Source organism: Pteronotus mesoamericanus, unplaced genomic scaffold, assembly GCF_021234165.1.
Source record: "Pteronotus mesoamericanus isolate MK-2021 breed Mesoamerican mustached bat unplaced genomic scaffold, CSHL_Meso_final contig_173, whole genome shotgun sequence".
Classification (NCBI taxonomy): domain Eukaryota; kingdom Metazoa; phylum Chordata; class Mammalia; order Chiroptera; family Mormoopidae; genus Pteronotus; species Pteronotus mesoamericanus.
Genome location: NW_026555072.1, coordinates 6,928,203 through 6,953,206, shown reverse-complemented (window position 1 = coordinate 6,953,206; position 25,004 = coordinate 6,928,203). Strand labels below are relative to the sequence as shown.

The 25,004-nt window shown below is 38.5% G+C and overlaps 1 protein-coding gene across 1 annotated transcript; it reads left to right on the top strand.

Annotated features, from left to right (window-relative positions):
* The first annotated feature begins 208 nt into the window (after positions 1-208).
* On the top strand, positions 209-2,374 carry LOC129065155 (heat shock protein HSP 90-beta-like). Its single transcript, XM_054566395.1, is given in 3 exon segments — positions 209-776; positions 779-2,328; positions 2,330-2,374. Coding segments are annotated over 3 exon segments (2,163 nt in total).
* Positions 2,375-25,004: the final 22,630 nt, after the last annotated feature.

The window sequence follows — 25,004 nt, the reverse complement described above, 5'->3', positions numbered from 1 at the left end:
AGTTCAGTGAGCTCAAAAAGAATTACCAAACACTACAGGGAAACTATGAGGAACTTATTGCAAACTATATCAGCCTGAAAAAGAAAAGACATAGAAACTATCAATAAAAGACAAGAGGAAATGGGAGTCAACCCCGCGCACGCAGTTTGCTGTGTGTGAGCCAAAAATAATCCCTGCTCTCTAGTACTTTCATCTCTTCACTTTCAAGATGCCTAAGGAAGTATACCATGGATAGGAGGAGGTGGAGACTTTTGCTTTCCAGGGAAAAATTGACCAACTCATGTCTCTCATCATCAATACCTTCTACTCTAACAAGGAAATTTTCCTTCGGGAGTTGATCAGTAATGCTTCTGATGCCTTAGACAAGATATGCTATGAGAGCCTGACTGACCCTTCCAAGTTGGACAGTGGTAAAGACCTGAAAATTGACATCATCCCCAACCCTCAGCAATGTCCTTTGACTCTGGTAGACACAGGCATTGGCATGACCAAAGCTGATCTTGTACATAATCTGGGAACCATTGCCAAGTCTGGTACAAAAGCATTTATGGAAGCTCTTCAGGCTGGTGCAGACATCTCCATGATTGGACAGTTTGGTTCTGGCTTTTATTCTGCCTACCTGGTGGCAGAGAAAGTAGTAGTGATCACAAAGCACAACAATGATGAGCAGTATGTCTGGGAGTCTTTTGCTGGGGGTTCCCTCACTGTGCGAGCTGACCATGGTGAGCCCATTGGCTGGGGTACCAAAGTGACCCTTCACCTTAAAGAAGACCAGACTTAGAGGAGAGGCGGGTCAAAGAAGTGGTGAAGAAGCACTCACAGTTCATAGGTTATCCTATCACCCTTTATTTGGAGAAGGAACAAGAGAAAGAAATCAGTGACGATGAAGCAAAGGAAGAGAAAGGGGAGAAAGCAGAGGAAGATAAAGATGATTAGGAGAAACCCAAGATTGAAGATGTGGGCTCAGATGAGGAGGATGATAGTGCTAAGGATAAGAAAAAGAAAACAAAGAAGATTAAGGAGAAATACATCAATCATGAAGAACTGAACAAGACCAAGCCCATTTGGACCAGGAACCCTGATGACATCACCCAGGAGGAATATGGACAGTTCTATAAGAGCCTTATCAATGACTGGGAAGACCACTTGGCAGTCAAGCACTTCTCTGTAGAAGGTCAGCTGGAAATCAGGGCATTGCTGTTCATTCCCAGTTGGACTCCCTTTGACCTATTTGAGAACAAGAAGAAGAACAATATCAAACTGTATGTCTGTCGTGTGTTCATCATGGACAGCTGTGATGAGTTGATACTGGAATATCTCAACTTCATCAGTCGTGTGGTTGACTCTGAGGACCTGCCCCTGAACATCTCCTGAGAAATGCTTCAGCAGAGTAAAATCTTGAAGGTAATTTGTAAAAACATTGTTAAGAAGTGCCTTGAGCTCTTCTCTGAGCTCACAGAAGACAAGGAGAACTATAAGAAATTCTATGAGGCATTCTCTAAAAACCTAAAGCTTGGGATCCATGAGGTCTCAACTAATCGCCAATGCCTCTCCGAGCTTCTGCGCTATCACACCTCCCGGTCTGGAGATGAAATGACTTTTCTTTTGGAATATGTCTCTCGCATGCAGGAGACCCAGAAGTCTATCTATTACATCACTGGTGAGAGCAAAGAGCAGGTTGCCAATTCGGCTCTTGTGGAGCGAGTACGGAAGCGGGGCTTTGAGGTAGTGTATATCACAGAGCCTATCAATGAGTACTGTGTGCAGCAGCTCAAGGAGTTTGATGGGAAGAGTTTGGTCTCAGTTACCAAGGAGGGCCTGGAGCTATCTGAGGATGAAGAGGAGAAGAAGAAAATGGAAGAGAGCAAGGCCAAGTTTGAGAACCTCTGCAAACTCATGAAAGAGATCTTGGATAAGAAGGTTGAGAAGGTGACAATCACTAATAGGCTTGTGTCTTCACCCTGCTGCATTGTGACTAGCACCTACGGCTGGACAACTAACATGGAGTGTATCATGAAAGCCCAGGCACTTCGTGATAACTCCACAATGGGTTACATGATGGCCAAAAAGCACCTGGAGATCAACCCTGACCACCCCATTGTGGAGACTTTACGGCAGAATGCAGAGGCAGACAAGAATGACAAGGCTGTCAAGGACCTTGTAGTGTTGCTGTTTGAAACTGCACTGCTCTTTTCTGGCTTCTCACTTGAAGATCCCCAGACCCACTCCAACCGCATCTATTGCATGATCAAGCTAGGTGTAGGCATTGATGAAGATGAAGTAACAGAAGAAGAACCCAGTGCTGCTGTTCCTGATGAGGTCCCCCTTCCTTGAGGGTGATGAGGATGCCTCTCATATGGAAGAAGTAGAGTAGGAGTTTCTACCTGCAGACCTTGTATCCTCTGTGTAGTGTCTTCATGGCTTCCTTAGCAGCCCTTAGTGGCCCTAGTCCACCTGGTTTTCCTCTGCTATTTAGTGGGTTTTTTTCCTCTCCTGTCTTTGCCTAAGGCAGGTTACAAGGGCCTCAAGCTTCCCCTTCTCATATTTGACTTTGGGATTGGATGTTTTTGTGTATTGCTTTTTAATTTTGTTCTGAAATTAAAGTATGCAAAATAAAAAAAGAGGCAAGAGGAAATGAAAAATAGAATTTCTGAATTAAAGAACTCAGTAGAAGGAATCAAAAGCAGGCTCAATGAAGCAGAAAACAAATCAGTGAGCTAGAGCACAAGGTAGAAAAAAGCTCCCAGAAAGAACAAGAAACAGAAAAAAGTCTAAATAAAAAAAAAAAGGAGAGGTTCAAGGAAATCTAGGACAACATGAAATGTAATAACATCCGAATAATAAGGATACCAGAAGGAGAAGAGGAACAAGGAATAGAGAACCTGTTTGAAAAAGTAATGATGAAAAACTTCCCTAATTGGAGGAGAGAAAAAGTCACAAAAGTCCAGGAAGCACAGAGGGTCCCATTCAAGAGGAACCCAATGAGACCCACTCCAATACATATCCAAATTTAAGTGGCAAATATCAAAACAAAGAGAGAATATTAAAAGCAGTAAGGGAGAAACAGGTAATAACATACAAGGGAGCCCTGATATGGCTAGCAGCTGACTTCTCAACAGAAACACTACAAGCCAGAAGGGAATAGCAAGAAATATCCCAAGTCATAAAAAGGAGGTGCCTGCAGCCAAGACCAATCCACCGAACAAGGCTCTAAATTAAACTAGAAGACAAGGTAAGGAGTTTCCTATACAAAAGAAGACTAAAAGATTACACCTTCACCAAACTAAGACTACAAGACATGATAAAGGGACCACTTTAAAAAGATGAAGAAAAAGAGTGAGAAAGAGAGAGACACAGACCATACACACACACACACACACACACACACACACATACACACACATATGTGTGTGTGTGTGTGTATGTACATATCAATAATAGCTTTAAATGCAAATAGATTAAATGACCCCAAAAAAGACATGGGATAGCTGAATGGATAAGAAAACATGACCCAAATATGGTGCCTACAAGAGACCACCTCAGAACAGAGGCCCTACACAGACTGAAAGTAAAAGAATGGAAAAAAATTCCATGCAAATGGACAAGGAAAAAAGCAGGGGTAGCAATATCAGACAAAATACATTTTAAAACAAAGACCATAAAACGAGACCCAGAAGGACACTTCATCATACTCAAAAAAAGAATCCATCAAGAGGACACCAACATTGTAAACATATATGCACCCAACATAGGAACACCAAATATATAAGGAAAATCTTGGATGACTTCAAGAAAGACATAGACAGCAACACATTGATAGTAGGGGATCTTAACATCCGCTGTCAGCAATGGCTAGATCTTCTAAACAAAACATCGATGAGGATATTGTGGAACTAAACGATGCATTAGATCAAAGGGACTTAAATGACATGTATAGAATTTTTCAACCCAAAGAAGAAAAATACACATTCTTTTAAAATTTACATATAACATTTTCAAAGATAGATCTCATGATAGGACAAAAAACAAGCCTCAACAAATTCAGGAAATTCAAAATCATAACAAGCATTTTCTCAGACCAGATGGTCTTGAAACTGGAAACAAAACACAAGGAAAAAACTCAAAAACATTTAAACTCATGGAGACTGAATAGTATGCTATTAAACAATGAATGGGTCAATAATGAGATGAGAGAAGAAATCAAAGTTTCTGGAAACAAATGAAAATGAACCTACAACAGCCCAAAACCTATGGGACATAGAGAAGTCAGTCTTGAGAGGTAAGTTCATAGCAATACAGGCCTGTCTAAAAAACAGAAATATTTCAAATAAATGACCTAATGCTCCAGCTTTAAGAACTGGAGAAATATGAACAAACAAAGCCCAGAGTGAGTAGAAGAATGTAAATAATAAAGATCAGAGCAGAACTGAATGACATAGAGACAAAAAGAACAATTCAAAGGATCAACCAACTCAGAAGCTGGTTCCTTGAAAAAATGAACAAAATTAAAAAGTCTTTAAGCAGACTTATCAAAGAAAAAAGGGAGAGGACCCAAATAAATAATATCAGAAATGAATGAGGAGAAATAACAACTGATACCACAGAAATACAAAGGATTGCAAGAAATTACTATGAAAAATTATATGCCAAGAAATTTGAAAACCTTGATGAAATGGACAAGTTTCTAGAAAAATATAACTTTCCAACACTGTAGGAAGAAGATTCAGAAGCCTGAACAAACTGATAACATCTAGAGAAACTGAAACAGTAAGAAAAAAACTCCTGCCACACAAAAGCCCAGCACCAAACAGTTTTACAGGAGACTTTTACAAAACATCTGAGGAAGAGATAAATCCCTGTCCTTCTCAGACTATTCCAAAAAATCCAAGAACAGGGAGGAATATCAAAGTCTTTTTATGAGTCCAGCATCATCCTAATCCAAAAACCAGATAAAGACACAACTAAGAAAGAAAACTACAGCCCAATATCGCTAATGAACATAGACGTTAAAATCCTGAAAAAAAAAATTGGCAAACCTTCTCCAGCAACATATTAAAAAGATCATCCACCATGAGCAGGTAGGACTCATCCCAGGGGTGCAAGGATGGTTCAATATTTGCAAATCAATAAAGTGATACATCACATAAACAAAAGGAAAGACAGAAACCACACGATCATATCAATAGATGTGGAAAAAGCATTTGATAAGTTACAACACCCATTTATGATAAAAACACTCAGCAAAGTGGGAATAAATGGGACACACTTCAACATCATAAAAGCCATATATGAAAAACCTACAGCCAACATCATACTCAATGGTGGGGGGGGAGCTTTCCCACTAAGATCAGGAACAAGACAAGAATGTCTGCTTTCACCACTTCTATTCAACATAGTATTGGAAGTCCTATCCACAGGGGTCAGACAAGAAAAAGAAATAAAAGGAATCCAAATTGGAAAGGAGGAGGTAAAACTGTCATTGTTGGCAGATGACATGACAGTGTACATAGAAAACCCCATAGACTCCACCAAAAAAATACTCAATCTAATGAGTGAATTGGCAAAACAGCAGGTTACAAAGTCAATATTCAGATATGGAAGATGTTTTTGTATACTAAAAATGAAATATCAGAATCAGAAATCAATAAAAAATTCCCCTTTGCTATAGCAAAAAGTAAAATAATGTACTTAGGAATAAAGTTAACCAAGGAGGTAAAAGAACTGTATGCTGAAAATTATGCAACAGTGAAGAAAGAAATTAAGGAAGACTCAAATAAATGTAAACATATACCATGTTCATGGATTGGAAGAATTATCATCATCAAAATGTCCATACCACCCAGAGAAATTTATAGATTCAACGCAATCTCTATTAAAATACCAACGGCATATTTCACAGGCATTGAACAAACATTTAAAAATTTATATGGAATCATAAATGACGCTGAATAGCTGCAGCAATTTTGAGAAAGAAGGGCAATGTAGGAGGGATCTCATTACCAGACATAAAACTATATTACAAGGCCACTGTGATCAAAACAGTCTGGTACTGGCATAAAAACAGACACATAGATCACTGGAACAGAATAGAAAGCCCAGAAATAAACTCATGTCTCTATGGTCAATTAATATTTGAGAAAATGGGCAGAAGCATAAATTGGAGTAAAAATAGCCTCTTCAACAAATGATGTTGGGAGAGCTGAACAGCTACATGCAAAAAAATGAAATTCGATGATGAACTTACACCATAGAAAAGATAAACTTGAGATTGATAAAATACTTAAATATAAGTCCTGACACCATAAAAGTCCTAGAGGAGAACATAGACACAAAAGTCTCAGATATTCCACTCAGCAACGTTTTCACTGATATGTCCCCTAGAGCAGGGAACATAAAGGAAAAAATAAGCAATTTGGACTTCATCAAAATAAGAATCTTCTGCATGGCTAAAGAAAACTTCAGCAATATGAAAAAGCAACAAACTATATGGGAAAATATACTTGTCAATGATAACTCATACAAGGGTTTGATCTCCAGAATATATAAAGAACTCACATGACTGCACTCCAGGAAGACAAACAATTCAGTTAAAAAAATGGGCAAAGGACCTGAACAGAGACTGCTACAGAGGACATACAAAGGACCCAGAGACCTATGAAAAGATGCTCATAATTACTACCTATCAGAGAAATGCAAAATAAAACTACAATGAGATACCACTTCATACAAGCCAGAATGGACATCACAAACAAATCAACAATCATCAGATGCTGGCAAGGCTGTGTAGAAAAGGGAACCCTAGTACACGGTTGGGGGAAATGCAGACTTATGCAGCCACTGTGTAAAAAAGTTTGGAATTTCCTCAAAGATGTAAAAATTGAACTGCCTTCTGAGCCAGTAATTCCATTGCTGGGATTATACCTTAAAAATCCCAAAATACCAATTCCAAAGAAACTATGAACTCCAATGTTCATAACAACACAATTTACTATAAGTAAGTGCTGGAAGCAACCTAAGTGCCCATCAATAAAGGAGTGGATCAAAAAACCATGGTACATTTACACAATGGAGTACTATGCAGCAGAAATGAAAGAAAGAAAGAAAAGAAAGAAAGAAAGAAAGAAAGAAAGAAAGAAAGAAAGAAAGAAAGAAAGAAAGAAAGAAAGAAAGAAAGAAAGAGCTCCTACCCTTCACAATAGCATGGATGAAACTGGAGAGCATTATACTAACTGAAATAAGCCAAGAGTTGAAAGGCAAATACTATATGATCTCATCTGTAAGTGGAACCTATTCCACAAAACAAAGCAAGAAAAATATAACCAGCAACATTGAAAGAAAAAACAGTAACAAGAGGGGAAGAAAGAGGGTAATGGGGAAGAGAAGGCAAAGTGTCAAGTCAAGGAATATATATAAAGGACCCAAAGACAAAGCCAAAGTGGGAAAGGTGGATAATGGGCATGGGTGGGGCAGGGGAAAGTGGTAGCGGGAAAATGGAGACAAATATATTTGAACAATAAAAATAAATAAATAAATAAATATATTTTAAAAATAAATATTCATGAATAAATACGTACTCACAATAGAAAAAGAAAAGAAAAATAATGTAAATGTACTGCTAATTTTTGCCCCATAAGAAACAGCTCATTTCACTTGACTTTGACGGCACCAGTTGGTCCTCCTGATTAAATAAATCCTAAAATGTGATTAAAATGTTAAAGAATTAGAATACACTTTAAGAAAGAATAACAGAAGATGGCTACAACATTTTCAACTTATGTATCGCTACCTTTTAAATACACCTAGAATAAAGCTAGTTCTCACTACTATCGGTGTCACCATCCTGATCCAGCCTGTCATTGTACTTCATCTGGACCATGGAAATAATTTTCAACTGTATCCAGACATAATGTAATCATTAAATCTATTTTCAGCTTAGGGGCCAGAGCTGTTAAAATGCAGTCACTTCTTATGATAGGAAAATTCTTATCACTCCTTGGCTCAAAATATTTCAAATGCTTCTCCTGTCCCTCAGAGAAAAGTAAAGATTTTCCTATGATTTGTAGAGCACTACCAGATCCATCCTAGTATTTTTCACTGTGCTCACTCTGCTCTGGCCATACTGACCCCTTGTTATGCCTCAAATATTCCAAACACACTCAATTATCAGAGCCTTTCTCCTCCTCCCCCAACCCAGAATGCTGTACTCTTATACAGCTCTTTTATTAAAACTTTTCTTGCAGTTTGCTCAACAATCATCTTCACTCTCAAATTCCAACAGTATCCTGCCATTTCACAATGATTTACTTATTCTCCCTAGCATAATATCCCTATCTAACATATATATTTTTTCATTTATCTTGTTTTCTACTCTCAGTAAGGTGTCTTATCATTATCGTCATCAAAATAAGGACTGCTATTTTACTTTTACTCAGTGCCAGGCACTGGGATAAGGCCTTTGTGTGTATTGCCTCATTAGGTTTCCACAAGCACACTTTGAGAAATGTAATACTATTCTCATTTTTCAAATTAGGAAAAAGGCTTATATCATTGGTATTCCTAGTGTATTTAACATATTCAGTGGATTTTTCTACTCTCCTCCTTCATATAACAAAGTTATATTCAGTTAAAGTCATATAATAATAAAAATAATTATTACTTGTTTCATTCATCCTTTAGTTTTAAATAGAAAACAATTTAAAAAGAACAAATTTGTATCTTCAAGACCAAGTAAAGTAACATGTTCTTTTTTTCCCTTAAGATCACTATACTATCATTGTTTATTTAACATATACTATTTCAATACAAGATATGTAATACCTAAGACTGGACATGACAACAAAACATAAAGTGAGCTCAAATGATTCTGAACCTTTACTTACTCTCTCTAGAGTCTATACAAATGAATGCAGTTGAGTCTGTGTGTGTTAGTAACTGAAGGTTTCATATTTAACTTCCATGTTAATATTCATGTTAAATGTTTGGTAAAGGGTAAGTAAGAAAAATGTGCTTACATATCACAAATAAGACATAAAGAGCCACAGAAGCTGGAAACAAAAAAAAAACCCAGACGGTGGGGAGGGGAAAGAGATAGAAAGTGTGTCTTTATGAATGGATATCAAGAGATTCATGACAGATAAGGAGTTTGAAATGGGCCTTCAAATATAACACACTATTCGCAAGTTGTTCACAAATCTTCAATCTGCTCCCTTCACCATACAGGGCAATCTCTGTTATCCCTGGACAGAGACTGATCAAAGGAGTATACATTTGTTGTAGGAGTATAAGAGGCCCTGAGACAGGTTGCTTAAAAATCACTACCATCCCAATTCAATTTACAACACTGCTTACCACAGTACACCATTTTCTGGTCTAGGGAAAGGAGCAGAAGTGAGGAAATATGTAACAAGAAACACTGATTTATATATGTAATCAGTGATTAGGTCAAGAGGAAGCAAAAATAAGCTTTATTATACCAATGTAAACACACTTGTTTACACCGCGACAATCTCCTCCTTGCTTTGCTTTCGCCTTTGGATTCCATCCACTTTTCCATTTATTACCTACTAGTAGCCCCCTGAATATAGTCTGGACTACCCCCTGGATATTCCTACAGTGCTGCCTTCTCCAGGGCTTAAATAGGACTTGGCCATACTAGCTACCTGCTTTATAACAAATGCTATTTCTTCCTTATGCTTCATAATGCAGGTCTATTTTCTTCCATGCTGCACAAGCTTTATTGTATTTCTTTGATGCATACTGTAAAAAGAACTAGACATTTATTTGCCATTCTGCCCTATAGTTAGTGTTAAGCTGACCTATCCCTTTCTTCACTGTCATTGTACTTTGCCATTTAAAGGAAGACTAGTCTGCACCAAAAATCAAAGCAAACACTACTTGTTTCAAAAACACTATTTGATTCTGAACATATTAACATATTGTGTGGTCAGTTTTATCTAATATTATTTACTTCCCAATACAGTAATGGATAATTTTTCCAGTTAGATATAGGCTTGTGATACAATATTTTTAAAGTAGAGGCCACTGCTATTTGGGCTCTGAATCAGGCTGCACCTGTGGCACTTTTTTCATTTTTCACCAGAAGCCAAAATCAATCCTATTTTCCAGGGCAGCTTTGCCATGTTAGCATGTCCCAGCAGCCAGAGAAACTTGTGATACTAGATACTAGATACAAGAATAATTGTACATAGGACAATGATGCCTCAGTCCCCTTCAAAGTAGGCACTTTGGGACCTCACACAATTCTCTCAGTTGACATCAGCTGCCCCACCATATTTTACTAGATCTCATCAACAGTCTTAAATGTATTCCCTTTCAAAAGCAATTTTAGTTTTGGGAAAAGCCAGAAGTCACAAGGCACCAAATCTGGGATATAGGAGGACTGAGTCACATGGGTGATTTGATGTTTCATCAAAAATATCTGCAAGAAATGTGATGTGTGAGTGGGCAAGTTCTTGTGATGAAACTACTAATCACAAATTGCCCATAGCTGTGGCCTTCTGAATCCTCTGAATAGTTTCCTGCTTCATGCAAAATTTGATGCATATTCTTTGCTCTACTTTCTCAATCATTTTGAATGTGAGGGAGGGCCACACAGTACACATGCTCACTCAATGGTGTACTAGCCCCCACTGTCTACTACAGTGAGTCATCATTGTTCATGCATGCACATTCCAGTCCATTCTACTTGACTACCAGGTTACATTAATATCGCTCAAACCATTCTTGTTATGTTAACAATGGCTGGACTTTTTCCAGACAGACCTTGTATGCTTCCCTTAAATATTTTAAGTCAGAATGTAAGAAAATTAAGGGCATGCAGGCATAAAGAATATTTTAATTTTGAGGATTTTAATACAAAATTATTAGAGAAAAAGGAAAATATTAAATCATGGAATTTAGACATGCAGACTCATATCTAGGGGGCCAATGCATCAATAAACTTAATACTGACATTATTTTTGTTGTTTTACAGCATGTTTTTGGAATATTATATGTTATAAAATCTTTTGATATTAGTTTAAAATGATATATACATATCATAGGCAAATATGAATACAATTATATTACTTAAAATAGTAAAAGACTGGCAAAAAATGTCTTATAGGATGATATCAGCAAATTATAAAATACCTATCCACGCAACTAAACTCTATACATATATTAAAAATAAATCTGCTAGCTAAACTTCCTCTAGCAATGCTCTATTCATTTATTCACTAAAGAAATATTTAATGAGGATCTATTTGTGCCAAAAGTTGTGGTAGGTGCTGAGAATCACTGGTGAGCAAAACAGACATAGTTCTTGTTCTTATGTAGATTCCTCTTAATGGACCAACAAATCATATAAACATATAATAAAAGTTTATAATAAATCTGTACAATGAAAAAAGTATAGGTTAATTTAAGAGAATATAACAGAGATACCTGATATCAAAAAGAAATAGAGAACTGTTTCTTTTTTTTCTGTGTATGTATTTACTTTATTTTCAATGTTATTTTTATAGTTTTTTTAATTTACTAAACATTTTTAATTTTACTTTATTTTTTTCAAATACATTTGTCTCTGCCCACCCCCCACCACTTTCCCTTGACCCCTTTGTCTTTCCCTCCCTCAGGTCTTCCCCTTTGGTTTTGTACATGAGTCATTGCTACATGTTCCTTGACTTTCCTCTTCCCTTCCTTTTCCTCGACCCCCTCTCCCTCCTTCCCTCTTGTCTCTGTTGGTTTCTTTTCCTTTCAGTGTTGCTGGTCTTATTTTCCTTGCATCTTTGTATTGTTGCTTAGGTTCCACTTATAGGTGAGATCATATGGTATTTGCCTTTGACCCCCTTGCTTATTTCGCTTAGCATAATGCTCTCCACTTCCATCCATGCTGTCGTGAAGTATAGTAGTTCTTTTTTTCTTTCTGCTGCGTAGTATTCCACTGTGTATATGTACCATGATTTTTGATCCAATCATCTGCTGATGGGCTTTTAGGTTGCTTCCAACACTTGGCTATTGTAAATTGTGCTGCTATGAACATTGGGGTACATAGGTTCTTTTGTATTGACGTTTTGGTATTCTTAGGGTATATTCCCAGCAGGGGAATCACTGGATCGAAAGGCAGTTCCATGTTTAGCTTTTTGAGGAAATTCCACACTGCTTTCTACAGTGGCTGCAACAGTCTGCATTCCCACCAACAGTGGACTAGGGTTCCCTTTTCTCCACAGCCTCACCAGCACCTGTTGTTTGTTGATCTGTTTATGATGGCCATTCTGACCTGTGTGAGGTGGTACCTCATGGTGGTTTTGATCTGCATTTCTCTGAGGGCTAGAGATGCTGAGCATCCTTTCAAATGCCTCTGAGCCCTCTGTAGCGCCTCCTTGTAAAAGCATCTGCCCAGGTCCTTTGCCCATTTTTTGATTGGGTCGTTTGTCTTCTTGGAGTGGAGTCGAGGGAGTTCTTTATAAATCTTGGAGATCAAACCTCTATCTGATGTATCATTAGCGAATATATTTTCCCATAGGGTTGGCTCCCTTTTCATTTTGCTGATGTTTTCTTTTGCCGTGCAGAAGCTTCTTATTTTGATGAGGTCCCACTTGTTTATTCTTTCCTTTATGTCCCTTGCTTTAGGAGACATATCAGTGAAAAAATTGCTGCGTGGGATATCTGAGAGTTTCCTGCCAATGTTCTCCTTTAGGTCTTTTAAGGTGTTGCGACTTATATTTAAGTCTTTTATCCATCTTGAGTTTATTTTTGTGTATGGTGTCAGCTGAAGATCCAATTTCAATTTTTTGCATGTAGCTGTCCAGCTCTCCCCACACCATTTGTTGAAGAGGCTATTATTGCTCCATTTTATGCTTCTGCCCCCTTTGTCAAATATCAGATGCCCATAGAGGCCTGGGCTTATTTCTGGGCTTTCTATTCTATTCCACTGGTCTATGGGTCCGTTATGTGCCAGTACCAGATTGTTTTGAGTATAGTAGCTTTGCAGTAGAGTTTGATGTCCGGTATTGTGATCCCTCCTACTTTGTGTTTCTTTCTCAAAATTGTTGCGGCTATTCGAGGTCGTTTATGGTTCCATACAAATTTTTGAAATGTCTGTTCTATTTCTGTGAAATATGTCATTGGTATCTCTATAGGGATTGCATTGAATCTATAAATTGCTTTGGGTAGTATGGACATTTTGAGGATATTAATTCTTCCAATCCATGAGCACAGTATATGCTTCCATTTATTTGTGTCTTCCTTAATTTCTTTTTTCAATGTTGTATAGTTTTCTACGTACAGATCTTTTACGTCTTTGGTTAAATTTATGCCTAGGTACTTTATTTTTATTCTTGCTATATCGAATGCTAGTTTTTTTTTTTCTGATTCCTTCTTCTACTATTACATTGCTGGTGTACAGAAATGCCTTTGATTTCTGAATGTTGACTTTGTATCCTGCTGTTTTGCCAAATTCACTTATTAGGTTGAGGAGTTTTTGGTAGGGTCTACAGGGTTCTCTATGTACACTATCATGTCATCTGCAAACAATGATAGCTTTACTTCCTCCTTTCGTATTTGGATGCCTTTTATCTCTTTCTCTTGTCTGACCGCTGTGGCTGGAACTTCCAATAAGATATTGAAAAGAAGCGGTGAGAGAGGGCATCCATGGTGTGTTCCCGATCTTAGTGGGAAAGCTTTCAGATTTTGCCCGTTGAGTTTGATATTGGCTGTAGGTTTTTCATATATGGCCTTTATTACGTTGAAGAATGACCCATTTATACTCATTTTGCTGAGTGTTTTGATCATAAATGGGTGCTATATCTTATCAAATGTTTTTTCTGCAACTATTAAGATGATCATGTGGTTTTTGTCTTTTCTTTTATTTATGTAATGTATCATATTTACTGATTTGCGTATATTGAACCATTCCTGCATGCCTGGGGTGAATCCCACTTGATCGTGGTGGATAATCTTTTTAATGTATTGCTGGATGCGGGTTGCCAATATTTTGTTGAAGATTTTAGCATCCATGTTCATCAGCAAATTGGCCTGTAGTTTTCTTTCTTTGTAGGGTCTTTATCTGGTTTTGGGATCAAGGTGATGCTGTCCTCATAGAAAGAGTCTGGGAGTCTTCCCTCCTCTTGGATTTCTTGGAATAGTCTGAGAAGGACAGGAGTGAGCTCTTCCTTAAGTGTTTTGTAAAATTCTCCTGTGAAACCGTCCGGCTCTGGGCTTTTGTGTGCTGGGAGTTTCTTGATGACTGCTTCAATTTCCCCAGCTGTTATCGGTCTGTTCAAGCTTTCTGTTTCTTCCTCCTTCAGTGTTGGAAGATTATACTTTTCTAAAAATTTGTCCATTTCATCAAGATTTTCAAATTTCTTGGCATATAATTGTTCATAGCAGTTTCTGACGATCCTTTGTATTTCTGTGGTATCAGTTATTATTTCTCCTCTTTCATTTCTGATATTATTAATTTGGGTCCTCTCCCTTTTATTCTTGATGAGTCTGCTCAAAGGCTTGTCGATTTTATTTATCTTCTCAAAGAACCAGCTTCTGGATCGGTTGATCCTCTGAATTGTTCTTTTTGTCTCTATGTCATTAAGTTCTGCTCTAATATTGACTATTTCCTTACTTCAACTGCTCTGGGATTTATTTGTTGTTGTTTCCCAAGTTCTTGAAGTTGTAGTCTTAGGTCTTTTATTTGAAATGTTTCTATCTTTTTTAGGTAAGCCTCTATTGCTATGAACTTACCTCTGAGGACTGCCTTTGCTGTGTTTCGTAAGTTTTGGACTGTTGTCTGTTCATTTTCATTCGTTTCCAGAAATTTTTTGATTTCTTCTCTTCTCTCATTATTGACCCATTCATTGTTTAATAGTCTACTGTTCCGTCTCCATGAGTTTCCAAGTTTTTGAAGTTCTTTTTGAGTTTGATTTCCAGTTTCAAGCCCTTGTGGTCCAAGAAAAAGTTTGGTATTATTTCAATTTTGCTGAATTTGCTGAGGCTTGTTTTGTGACCTATCATGTGGTCTATCTTTGAAAAAGTGTCAGGAGCATTTAAAAAGAATGTGTATTTTTCTTCTTTGGGATGTAAGGTTCTATATATGTCAGTTAAGTCTCTGGTTCAGTGTGTCATTCAGCACAAAAATATGTTTAGTAATGTTTTGTTTGGAAGATCTGTCCGTTTTTGACAGTGGGGTGTTGAAATCCTCTACTATCAGTGTGTTGTTTTCTATCTCTTTTTTTAAGTCATCCAACAATTTTCTTATAAACTTGGGGGCTCTTATATTGGGAGCATATAAGTTTACAATGTTGATGTCTTCTTGATAGATTCTTCCTTTAAGTATTATAAAGTGCCCCTCTGGGTCACTTTTTATGGCTTTGTTTTGAAATCTACTTTGTCTGATACAAGTATGGCAAATTTTTCTCATGCCCATTTGCTTGGAATATTTTTTCCAAACCTTTCCTTTCAATCTGTGTAGGTCTCTTGCACTGAGTTGGGTCTCTTGTAGGCAGCATATGTGTGGATCATGTTTTTCTCATGCTCATTTGCTTGGAATATTTTTTTCCAAACCTTTCCTTTCAATGTGTGTAGGTCTCTTGCACTGAGGTGGGTCTCTTGTAGGCAGCATATGTGTGGGTCATGTTTTCTTATCCATTCAGCTACCCTGTGTCTTTTGATTGGGGCATTTAGTCCATTCACATTGAGAGATATTACTGATAGAAACTTACTCATCTTTTGTCTTCGTACCTGTGTTCTTCTCTCTCTCATTATTTTCCTTCATCTGCTTAAACCAGTCCCCTTAGCATATCTTGGAGTCCTGGCTTGGTAGACATGTATTCTTTTAATCTTCCCTTGTCTGGGGAACTCTGTAATTCCCCTTCTATTTTAACTGAGAGCCTAGCTGGGTAGAGCAGCCTTGGCTGTAGTCCCTTGCTTTTCATGGCTTGGAATATTTGTTGCCATTCCCTTCTGGCTTGTAGTGTTTCTGTTGAGAAGTCAGCTCCTAGGCGTATCGGGGCCCCCTTGTATGTTACTTTCTCCTTCTCCCTTGCTGCCTTGAGGATTCTCTCTTTGTCTTTGACATTTGCCATTTTAATGATGATGTGTCTTGGAGTGGACCTCCTTGGGTCCTTCTTGAGTGGGGTCCTCTGTGCCTCCTGGATCCATGAGAGCCTTTCTCTCCTCAATTTAGGGAAATTTTCCATCATTACTTTTTCTAGGAGGTTCTTATTCCTTGCTCCTCTTCTTCCCCTTCTGGTATCCCTATTATACGGATATTATTGCGTTTCAGGTTGTCCTGCATTTCCCTAAATGCTTCTTCATTTTTTTTGAGCCGTTTTTCCATTTCTTGTTCTTTCTGAGAGCTTTTTTCCTACCTTGTGTTCCATCTCACTGATTCTATCCTCGGCTTCATCCAGCCTGCTTTGGATTCCTTCTACTGTGTTCTTCAATTCAGAAATGGTATTTTTCATATCCTCTTGTGTCTTCTCGATAGTTTCTATGTCCTTTTCCAGGCTGATATAGTTTGCTGTAAGATCCTGATAGTTTCTCTGTAGTTTCTCATAGTTATCTTTGAGCTGGCTGAGCTCATTGAGGTTCCTTAGAACCATTGTTTGAATTCAGTATCTGATAGTTCCCTTGCCTCTATTTCTTTTAGCTCTGTCTGTGGGGAGTCCCTTTTTCCACTCATTTGGGGGGAATTTCTTTTTCTTCCAATTTTTGTGAGAGTCTATTATGTATTTTTGTCCTTTACTTTTCTTTCTGGGCCTGCCTCTGATGATGTCAGTTGTTGACCCTATATGACCTTGGGTTGTTTGTTTGAGCCTTCCAGGAGTCTACTGTCTATGTCTGACTCCTGCTTGTGACAGCTCTGTGACCCCTTTGGTAAGGGCTGTGCTATTTTTGGGGATCGCTCTGCAGTCTCACCCCTGCTCCTTGAGCGCACCTCCGGCGTGGCAGGATCCCCTGACTGCGTGGACTCGCATGTGCTTGCCCCAGACAAGGGGGCTTATTCATGACCTCTCATACTCATCTGGCCCCCCTGGCCAGCGAGCTCCCCGGCACTCGTCAGTTTAGGGTCTTCTATTGTGTGTTTTCCCCGCTTTTGGCTCTTTGGGTGCGTGGCTTGCCCTCGAGAAATACGGACTACGGAAATGGGAGGACGTCAGCTCCAGGACTCTCCGCTTAATCCTGTCTCTGGTCCCTCCTCCAGGGACTCTGGGCAGCTCTGTGACCCCTTTGGCCCGGGATCTACTAATTTTGTTGGCCACTCTACAATCATGGGCTGGCAGGTCAGTTTATGCCTGCCCTGCCGCTCTGGGCATTCCCTCTCAGGCCTATTGGTGCCAATCTGTGGGATGCCTTGCCGGCCAGTGCAAGCCTTCACCAGCCCGCGCGGGTCATACACACTCTCGCCAACCCTAGCTCGTTACTTGGCGCAAGTGTGCACGCCTGCACTGGGTGTTTTTGCCGGTGTCTATGTGTGCTTTTCAGCTTTTGGCTCTTTGGGGGTGTGGCCTCTTCCCGGGCAATAGAGACTATGGCAAAGAGAAGGAGTGGACTCTCAGGTACCTCCTCCCGTTCTTTCCCCAAGGCCTCTGATTCTAGTCTCTCCTCAGTGGTCTCTGGGCAGTTCCGTGACCCCTTTGGCCAAGGATCCACCCCCTGTGTGGACTGCGTTTCAATCGCAGGCATTCTGGTTCGTGCGCACCCTGCTTCTGCCTCTTTGGGGTCGCGCCTTCTCAGCCCACAATGGAGACTACAGAATGGGGAGGGAGTCGAGACCCTCTGGATCCTCCTCTCGTTCTTTCCCCAACGCCTCCATCTCCAGTCTCTCCTCAAGGCTCTCACAGCCAGTCTGCACTCAGTCCCCCAGCTCACATGCACAAGCTGTGTGCGGAGAGCACCAAAGGCAAGTTAATTGATTCCCTTTTGCCTGAGCGAGATGGTAGTTGCAGAGTGGGAGGTGCGTTATCGCTGGGGCTCCACCGGCAGCCGTGTCAATTCTCCTCACAATGTTTTCCTCACCAGTCTTTTCCCAGGCACCAGCCCAGCCTGCTGCCGCCTCTACCCAGAGATCAAGGAGGGTGGCTGTCACTGCAGTTTTTGTGTTGGTCCTTTAAATGTCTCTTTGCATCCCCAGCCACCTGTCTCTGGCAGAGAGCGCCCCTAAGCTTTTCGGGGTTGCGTTTTATCTGCATTTTCTTGGTTTTAGCTGCTGTAGTTTAGGGGTCCCTGTTTATGATTCAGATCCCATTCTTCTCGGGGGAAACTAACTGGCCGTTTCAATGTCCCTCTGGTGCTAGTTCCCGTGGGCACCCAGCCCACCCTCTCGAGCCTCCACCGCACTTCTCACCCATTGGGATGTGTGAGAGTCAAGTCCACTGTCCGCGGCTCCAAGGCTCTTCTCCCACTATCGTTCCATTGTTTTCCAGGTGATTACTCCACTATTTATTCCCAATTCCAGTTTGGTCTTGGGAGCAGGTCATCATGACTCCCATTCACTCCTCCGCCATCTTCTCTATATTTACTCGAGAAGTGTTTCTTAAAGTTACATTTAGGCTACAATAATGTGAATGACAAAGTATTTTTAATTTTTAAAATATTTAATTGTAAATCACTTTGTATTAGTTGTATTTTTGTTTTTTTTTCACAATGTTACCTGAAATGCTCAACTAATAATAATAGTTAAACCAGAAAGAAACAATTATTCATGAAACAGAAAACTAGAGATGATGTTATTATTTTTCAGCTTAAATATTAGAAAAGTGAGCCTTAAATTTATGAAATTGCTTTTAGGATCTATTCCAATATGTGGCCAAATAATTACAGAATGTCTTCTAAACATTAAAGTACCATAAAAGAGGAGATTTGAAGTATACCTTTAATTTTCAAACCTAGAACTTTAATATGAGACATCAAATACCACAGCCAGAAATGCTCATTAGAGATTAATCTTGAAAATTTCTTCAAGAGATGATGTTATTTATCAGTTGTATGTATAATTTAGTATAATACACACATCTGAAAAATAGTAACAATTTACTGTAGAAGAAAGGCACCAACACAAGTGGAAAGCACTTAGAAGACACATTTACAATCACTGCACTTAATAGCAACTTGCTAAACATCCAAACTACAAAACTACCTTACTTTTTAATTAAAGGGAAACATAGAGAAGTTAATTCACCTTTCATTAATTCACTCAGTGAGTATTTATGGAGTAGGTATAGAAGGCACTCTACTAAATGGTCAATGATCAATCTACATCCCAGCTTTTTTGAACAGCAGTGTCTACATTATAAGATATTACTGGGATATCACTGACAAGAGTCTGCCCTTCATATTCAGTGACCCATTTTAAAATTCTGTATTTGTTAGAAGCAACAATAAATACAGGCATTTTGAAGTCTCTGGAGATGGGTTGTAGATTTTCAGGTGAAGTGGAAGTCATTTCTCTAAAACATTGTGAATTTAGAGGGAACTTTTGACAAAATATTTCGTTACTGTGCATGCTTGTAAGACGAGGTATCATTAGGAAAAACCACGTAAAGCTGTTGCAGCTGTGGTATATAAAAAATGGGGACAGTTTAATAGAAAATTTCATCCTTTGCAGAATGTTGATTGATTTTTTTTTCCATAAAACCTTCTCATCAGAGAAGCTCCAGCAGCTGTGAGAAGGCATCTTGTCACTGATGTTCCCAGACATTCTGGTGTACAAAGTTTTCCATGTGCTGTTTGGCATCCCAGATATTCTGCTTTAGTTTTTTTTTTTTTCCTTCATACTCCACTATAGAATATGTTTTCTGCTTGTGAGGATGAAACAAAGACTCACTTTTTGACACTAGAATTTCAGTGTAAAAAAAACAAAAAAAAAATTCTGTTGAAGCCATGAGGTGCTGATTTTCTGTATTCTAGATCAAGGAACCCTAAAGTTATAATATTCTAAAATTCTATAATGTTAAGGATTTCTCCTTAACAGAGGCAGCCATTACAAGTTACTGCAGGCAAAACTCAGTTACTGGGGCTAAGATGAAATTTTTTAACATGCAAAAAAAAAAAGTGATTTGATGGAGAAGAGGCAGGGTCAAATATTTTATTTTAAAAACATATTAGAATTCTCCAACATAAAATAACTATTTTCTCATAATTTGTTTTAGAAAGGTGACTTGGTTATAAATTCTGAATCATAAAAATTAGTGGGCTTAAGAAATTTAATAGCCACATGTCTTCACTGAGTTTAAAATAATTCCATAACTCTTGTCAAATATTTTACATCCAACAACTTAGAGTATATTATCACTAAGATAATGGTTTATATTATTTTGGTGTACAAAATGCTGCAAACTAAATATATCGTGCACTGCTATAGCCCCAAATAATTGTCAGTGCTATATATATAGTGGGTATTCATTTGTTCATTAATTCATTCATTTCACAAATTATTAAGCATCTCCTATGTCTTAGGTACTGAAAGTGAAAAAGTCAGCATTCACATCGCCTGTCATTAAGAAGAGACAAAGGCTGAATTTTTATGGGCACTTATTCAGATGGCTGGAGATCTGACAAGATGGTAGGTTTGTACCCTAAAAGACCATCTTGCATTTTATCTCAAGCTGACCTTGTTTATAAGGAGAAAAAAAAAGTGTAAATAAGGGGTTTGGAATTCAGGGAAAAAGTAGGTAAGGGATTTGGATTTCAAGGGAATGTTTAATCAGATAAAACCTACAGTCCAGCAATTTACCTAGCGTCCTTTCATCTGTTGATGGGTGATTCTTTATCTGTATCCCAGGCTGCAAATGTCTCTTTTTGGAGCACAGTGTCTCAGATACCATCTTTATTGCTTGCAGTTTTCCTGAGGCACAAAGATCAAATTTGCTTGTGGGTCTCCTGGAGTCAAGAGGGGTCATACCTCCTGTTCCTGGGACAATAACTTTTTACATGCATTAATTACTAAGTCTATTAACTATAACTTAAAGCTAAACTTTTTTCAACTCTGAGGTTCCCTCATTAGCCAGCACTGATCTATGTGCTAAATATAGAACCATCAACAAGAGACAAAAATATATTTTCTAATAGAACATACCACCTCGTGAAACACACACACAGATACACACACAAACACACATACTACTATTAAATGAAGCAGTGACAAACTTTTTGGGTTGTACAATGTGGTGAACAGACTTTAATGTAGCTCCCATGACTCTTGCCTCCTGGGTTTTACCCTGAAATGTGGCAGAATGACACCCAAATATGTCTCTTTGGCATGAAGATTATTTTGAGCTGATTGGTTTGGAAAACAGCAGACACAGTAGAAGTTCTAAAATAAAAAAATAGAAATTACCTTTTTGTAAGGACTTTTTATAATTATAAAGGAAATCACCATTCATTAGGGAGTTTCCCTCTGTGTACCAGGAAGAAAAGGATGGCTCTCAATCACAAAAGAGTATCATCAATGGAAAAGACACTGGCTAAAATCTGCATAATAAACCTTACTGTTGTTTATGTTACTTTTCCAAATCACCTCCTTATAAACTGGCCTCCTTCACCCTCTTCCTTTTGTGTTTAGTTGAAGATAGTATTTAAGCCTAAATCCTAAACCACCTCTGAGAGTTATACATTTTCCCCTGGATATTTCCAATGTATACATGAGGCTTATGTGTTAATAAATCTCTTGTTTTTCTCTTGTTAATCTGTCTTCAGTTAAAAGAGCCTCAGCAGAGAATTTAGAAGGGCAGAAAAAAATTATTATTCGTCTTTCATAACACCTTTGTGTAACCCTCTCCCACTGAATGTGGGCAGGATGTGTGGCTTGCTTTTAACCAATCCAATGCCACAAAGGTGATGGGATGTAAGTGATTATGTATGCATGATTCCATAAGAATGTAGCACTCATCTTGCTAGAGTCTCTGCTCCCCACCCTCTCTTTCTACTACTGGCTTTGAAGAATCAACCTGCTAATGGGCTTCTTGACATACTACTCTAAAATAGGGCACCTTGGTATAGGAATATTTTAAGCTGAAGGAGTTTGAGAAAACAGCGGAAGCAGGAAGGTCACTCTGACATTCTCCCACCATTCTCTCCTGAAACAGGTCATAAAACCTTCATGTAAGAGGTACCCTCTCTTTACCCAGAGGGAAAAAAAAAACTTCCTTATTTCTGAAGACAACGGGACATTGAGAAGGATCCTAACAAACAGGCCTTGCTAAGTGTCCCCAGTTGGCTACAGTTACCTCATACTCTCTGACCTATTATATTTCTCCATGACTGTCCTCACTTCATCAAATCTGGCATAAAACTATTCAGGTCTAAATACTTCTCCAGGTCTTCACTTTCTTATGAAGGTTCCCATGTTACATAAAACATATTAAATAAATCTGTATGCTTTTCTTCTATTAATCTGTCACTTTAATTTTCAGACTCAGCAAAGGACCCCAAGAGTAAAGGAATTTTTTCCCTCTTCTACATTGCCATAAATCTAATATCCTCAAGGAAAAGAATTTGCCAACAACCTGAAGAAACTTGGTAGCAGATCTTCCCACGATTAGGCCTCTAATGAGAACCAACTCCTGACTGACACATTAACTGCAGCTTTGTGAGACATTAAGCAGAGGACCCAGCTAAGCTGTGCCTGGACTACCGACCCACAGAAACTTTGAGATAATAAATGTGTCATTTTATGTAACTAAGTTCATAGAACATTGTTATTATATGGCAGGAAATTAAGACAAACAGAATGACCTTGCTTTTGGATCATAGAGATACTATTACTCTTTACAATAAAATACCTCAAAGCCATTTGTTGATAATTAGATTGTCTTCTGTGAAGAAATGTTTTCAAAAGTATTGCATCATTGGGTCAAGTAATTGCTTTGTGTTAACATTTGTCACACAAATCTTTGTGGCCTGCACTATCTGCTGGAATGAGCAAAACATACAGAAACAGCATTGCCTTTACCAAATGCAATTTATGTATAATCCAACCCATGCTGGTCCCATTTCTGCCCCACATTCAATAAACTTAGAAAATAGCCCCATTAAATAGCTTAAGTATAATTGTGCTTAATGTGTATAGACTGATTTAGCAAGAGCTTTTACCAACCTCTTCTTTCATAGTCCTTACCCTAAGGGAAAGAATAATTTTACAATGAGAAACCTGAGGTTAAGATAACTTAAAAACTAAAATTATATCATTAAGTGGCAGAGGTGGGACTCAAGCTACCAAATCAGAAAGATAGGGCATTGCTTATTTCACTCTGTTATAGCTAGCTGTATAGGAAACTGACTGCTCTGTCCCTGTAGTCTGCCCTGAGCCAACACAGCCTTTCAAAGCAGACTCTGAGCTGAGGCAGCTCCCTCATTACTCTTTCACAGAAGCTTAAGCCAGCATCAATGCTCTCTTTTCAATTTAAAAGAGAAAGAAAATGTTTCTTGTTAACAAAAGAAAATGAACAAACTGTAGTATCACCTCCTTAGAGTAACTGATTAGTCAAAACCATTAGCTATGTTCCAAACACTAAGCTGGGTACTGGGAACAGAAAAATGAGTAAGGACCATTTTCTACCCATCCCTCCCCTACACACTACTACCAACACCACCAGGCTATTTTGGTCTGGGAGACAGAGACTTACATTATTTCAATTGATATGTTGAGTATTCACTGATGGACCAGTGACACTACCCATGGTTTTCAGAGAAGTTTTTTGACAGTAGGAGCCTTAGTAAAGGTCTGTAAAGGCAATCAAATTTTCAATAGTGTGTTCCAGGCAAAGGAAATTGGTATGCAGGTAATGGAAGCCAGAAAAAAATTTGCTTTTGCATTACACAAGAATACTTAGCAGTTGAGTGTTAATAATAAATGAAATTGGGGCATGAAGTAGCCAGAGAGTTAGTAATGAAATAAAATTGTGGTTTAAATTGCATATGTACCTGTCATGTCAGGCTCTGTGGTAAGAACCATACTTACAGACAATAATTTAATTCTAAAACAAATAAGGTAAGTGCCATTACTTTGTCCATTTTTCATATGAAGAAACGTGAGGCTAAAATTGTTGAGTAACTCAACACGAGTTCCCACAGCTTATAATTTGCATAGTTGACATTTGAACTCATGTGACTCCAAACCCTTAACCAAATCCCAACTGATCTTCTAGGTAAGAGGCAGGTCTGGAGAACATTGTACTTCATCTAAGAAATAGCAAGGGTCATAAAACTTTTTTAAATACTTCATCAACTCAACCACCTAGTATCAATAGAGCACTCTAGTGGATTCACTTAAAACTGCTTTCCCTTTCCTGCCCAACTGGTTCAGACAGTAAAGGTCTGCTTCAGGGGGAAATCTTAGAATATTCCCCTTAAACAAGAGGGCTTCATACAGGTGGGACACACCAATTACATCCTCCAGTCTAATCTGGAACACTGTAAAGTTAGTCCTTCCCTCTAGTACCTGGTTTTTACCTCTCATTTACCTTTAGTTACTATAATACCCCTCACTTTTGGGCCATGCTTTGTTAATATTCTTATCAAATTTGTCACCTCTAGAATACAATAAGGATGTCAGGTTGTACAGCAATGCTACATTCTAGATATCACATGTGCTGCCTCCTAAAGACAGCACCAGACTGCCCTGAATTTTAGAAAATCCCTTTCCTCCACATGAGGGCTCTCCTTTCGTTTTGACTCCCTTCTTCCTTTAGCAGATAGCAAGGCTCTCTTGGCCTAGGGATAGGCAGGACTATGTCCCTTGACACAAAAAGAAGATACAGAAAATGAGAACTTCATCCACTTAGATCATCCACTTCATCCTTGTAAGATTACACGGCCCAAGGGTCTTCAGGGGGGAAATATGTTAGCATAGGTAGCTAGATGTTAATAAAAGATGGGAGAAAATAAAATTAGATGTTAAGAAGCCTAATCAACTAGTGAGCTGCAGCTGCACTGGACAATAAGCCTGTTTCACTAGAAAGTTGCAGCATTCATTGGCTCCCCAGGGGATCACAGCAGTGCCTCACCAA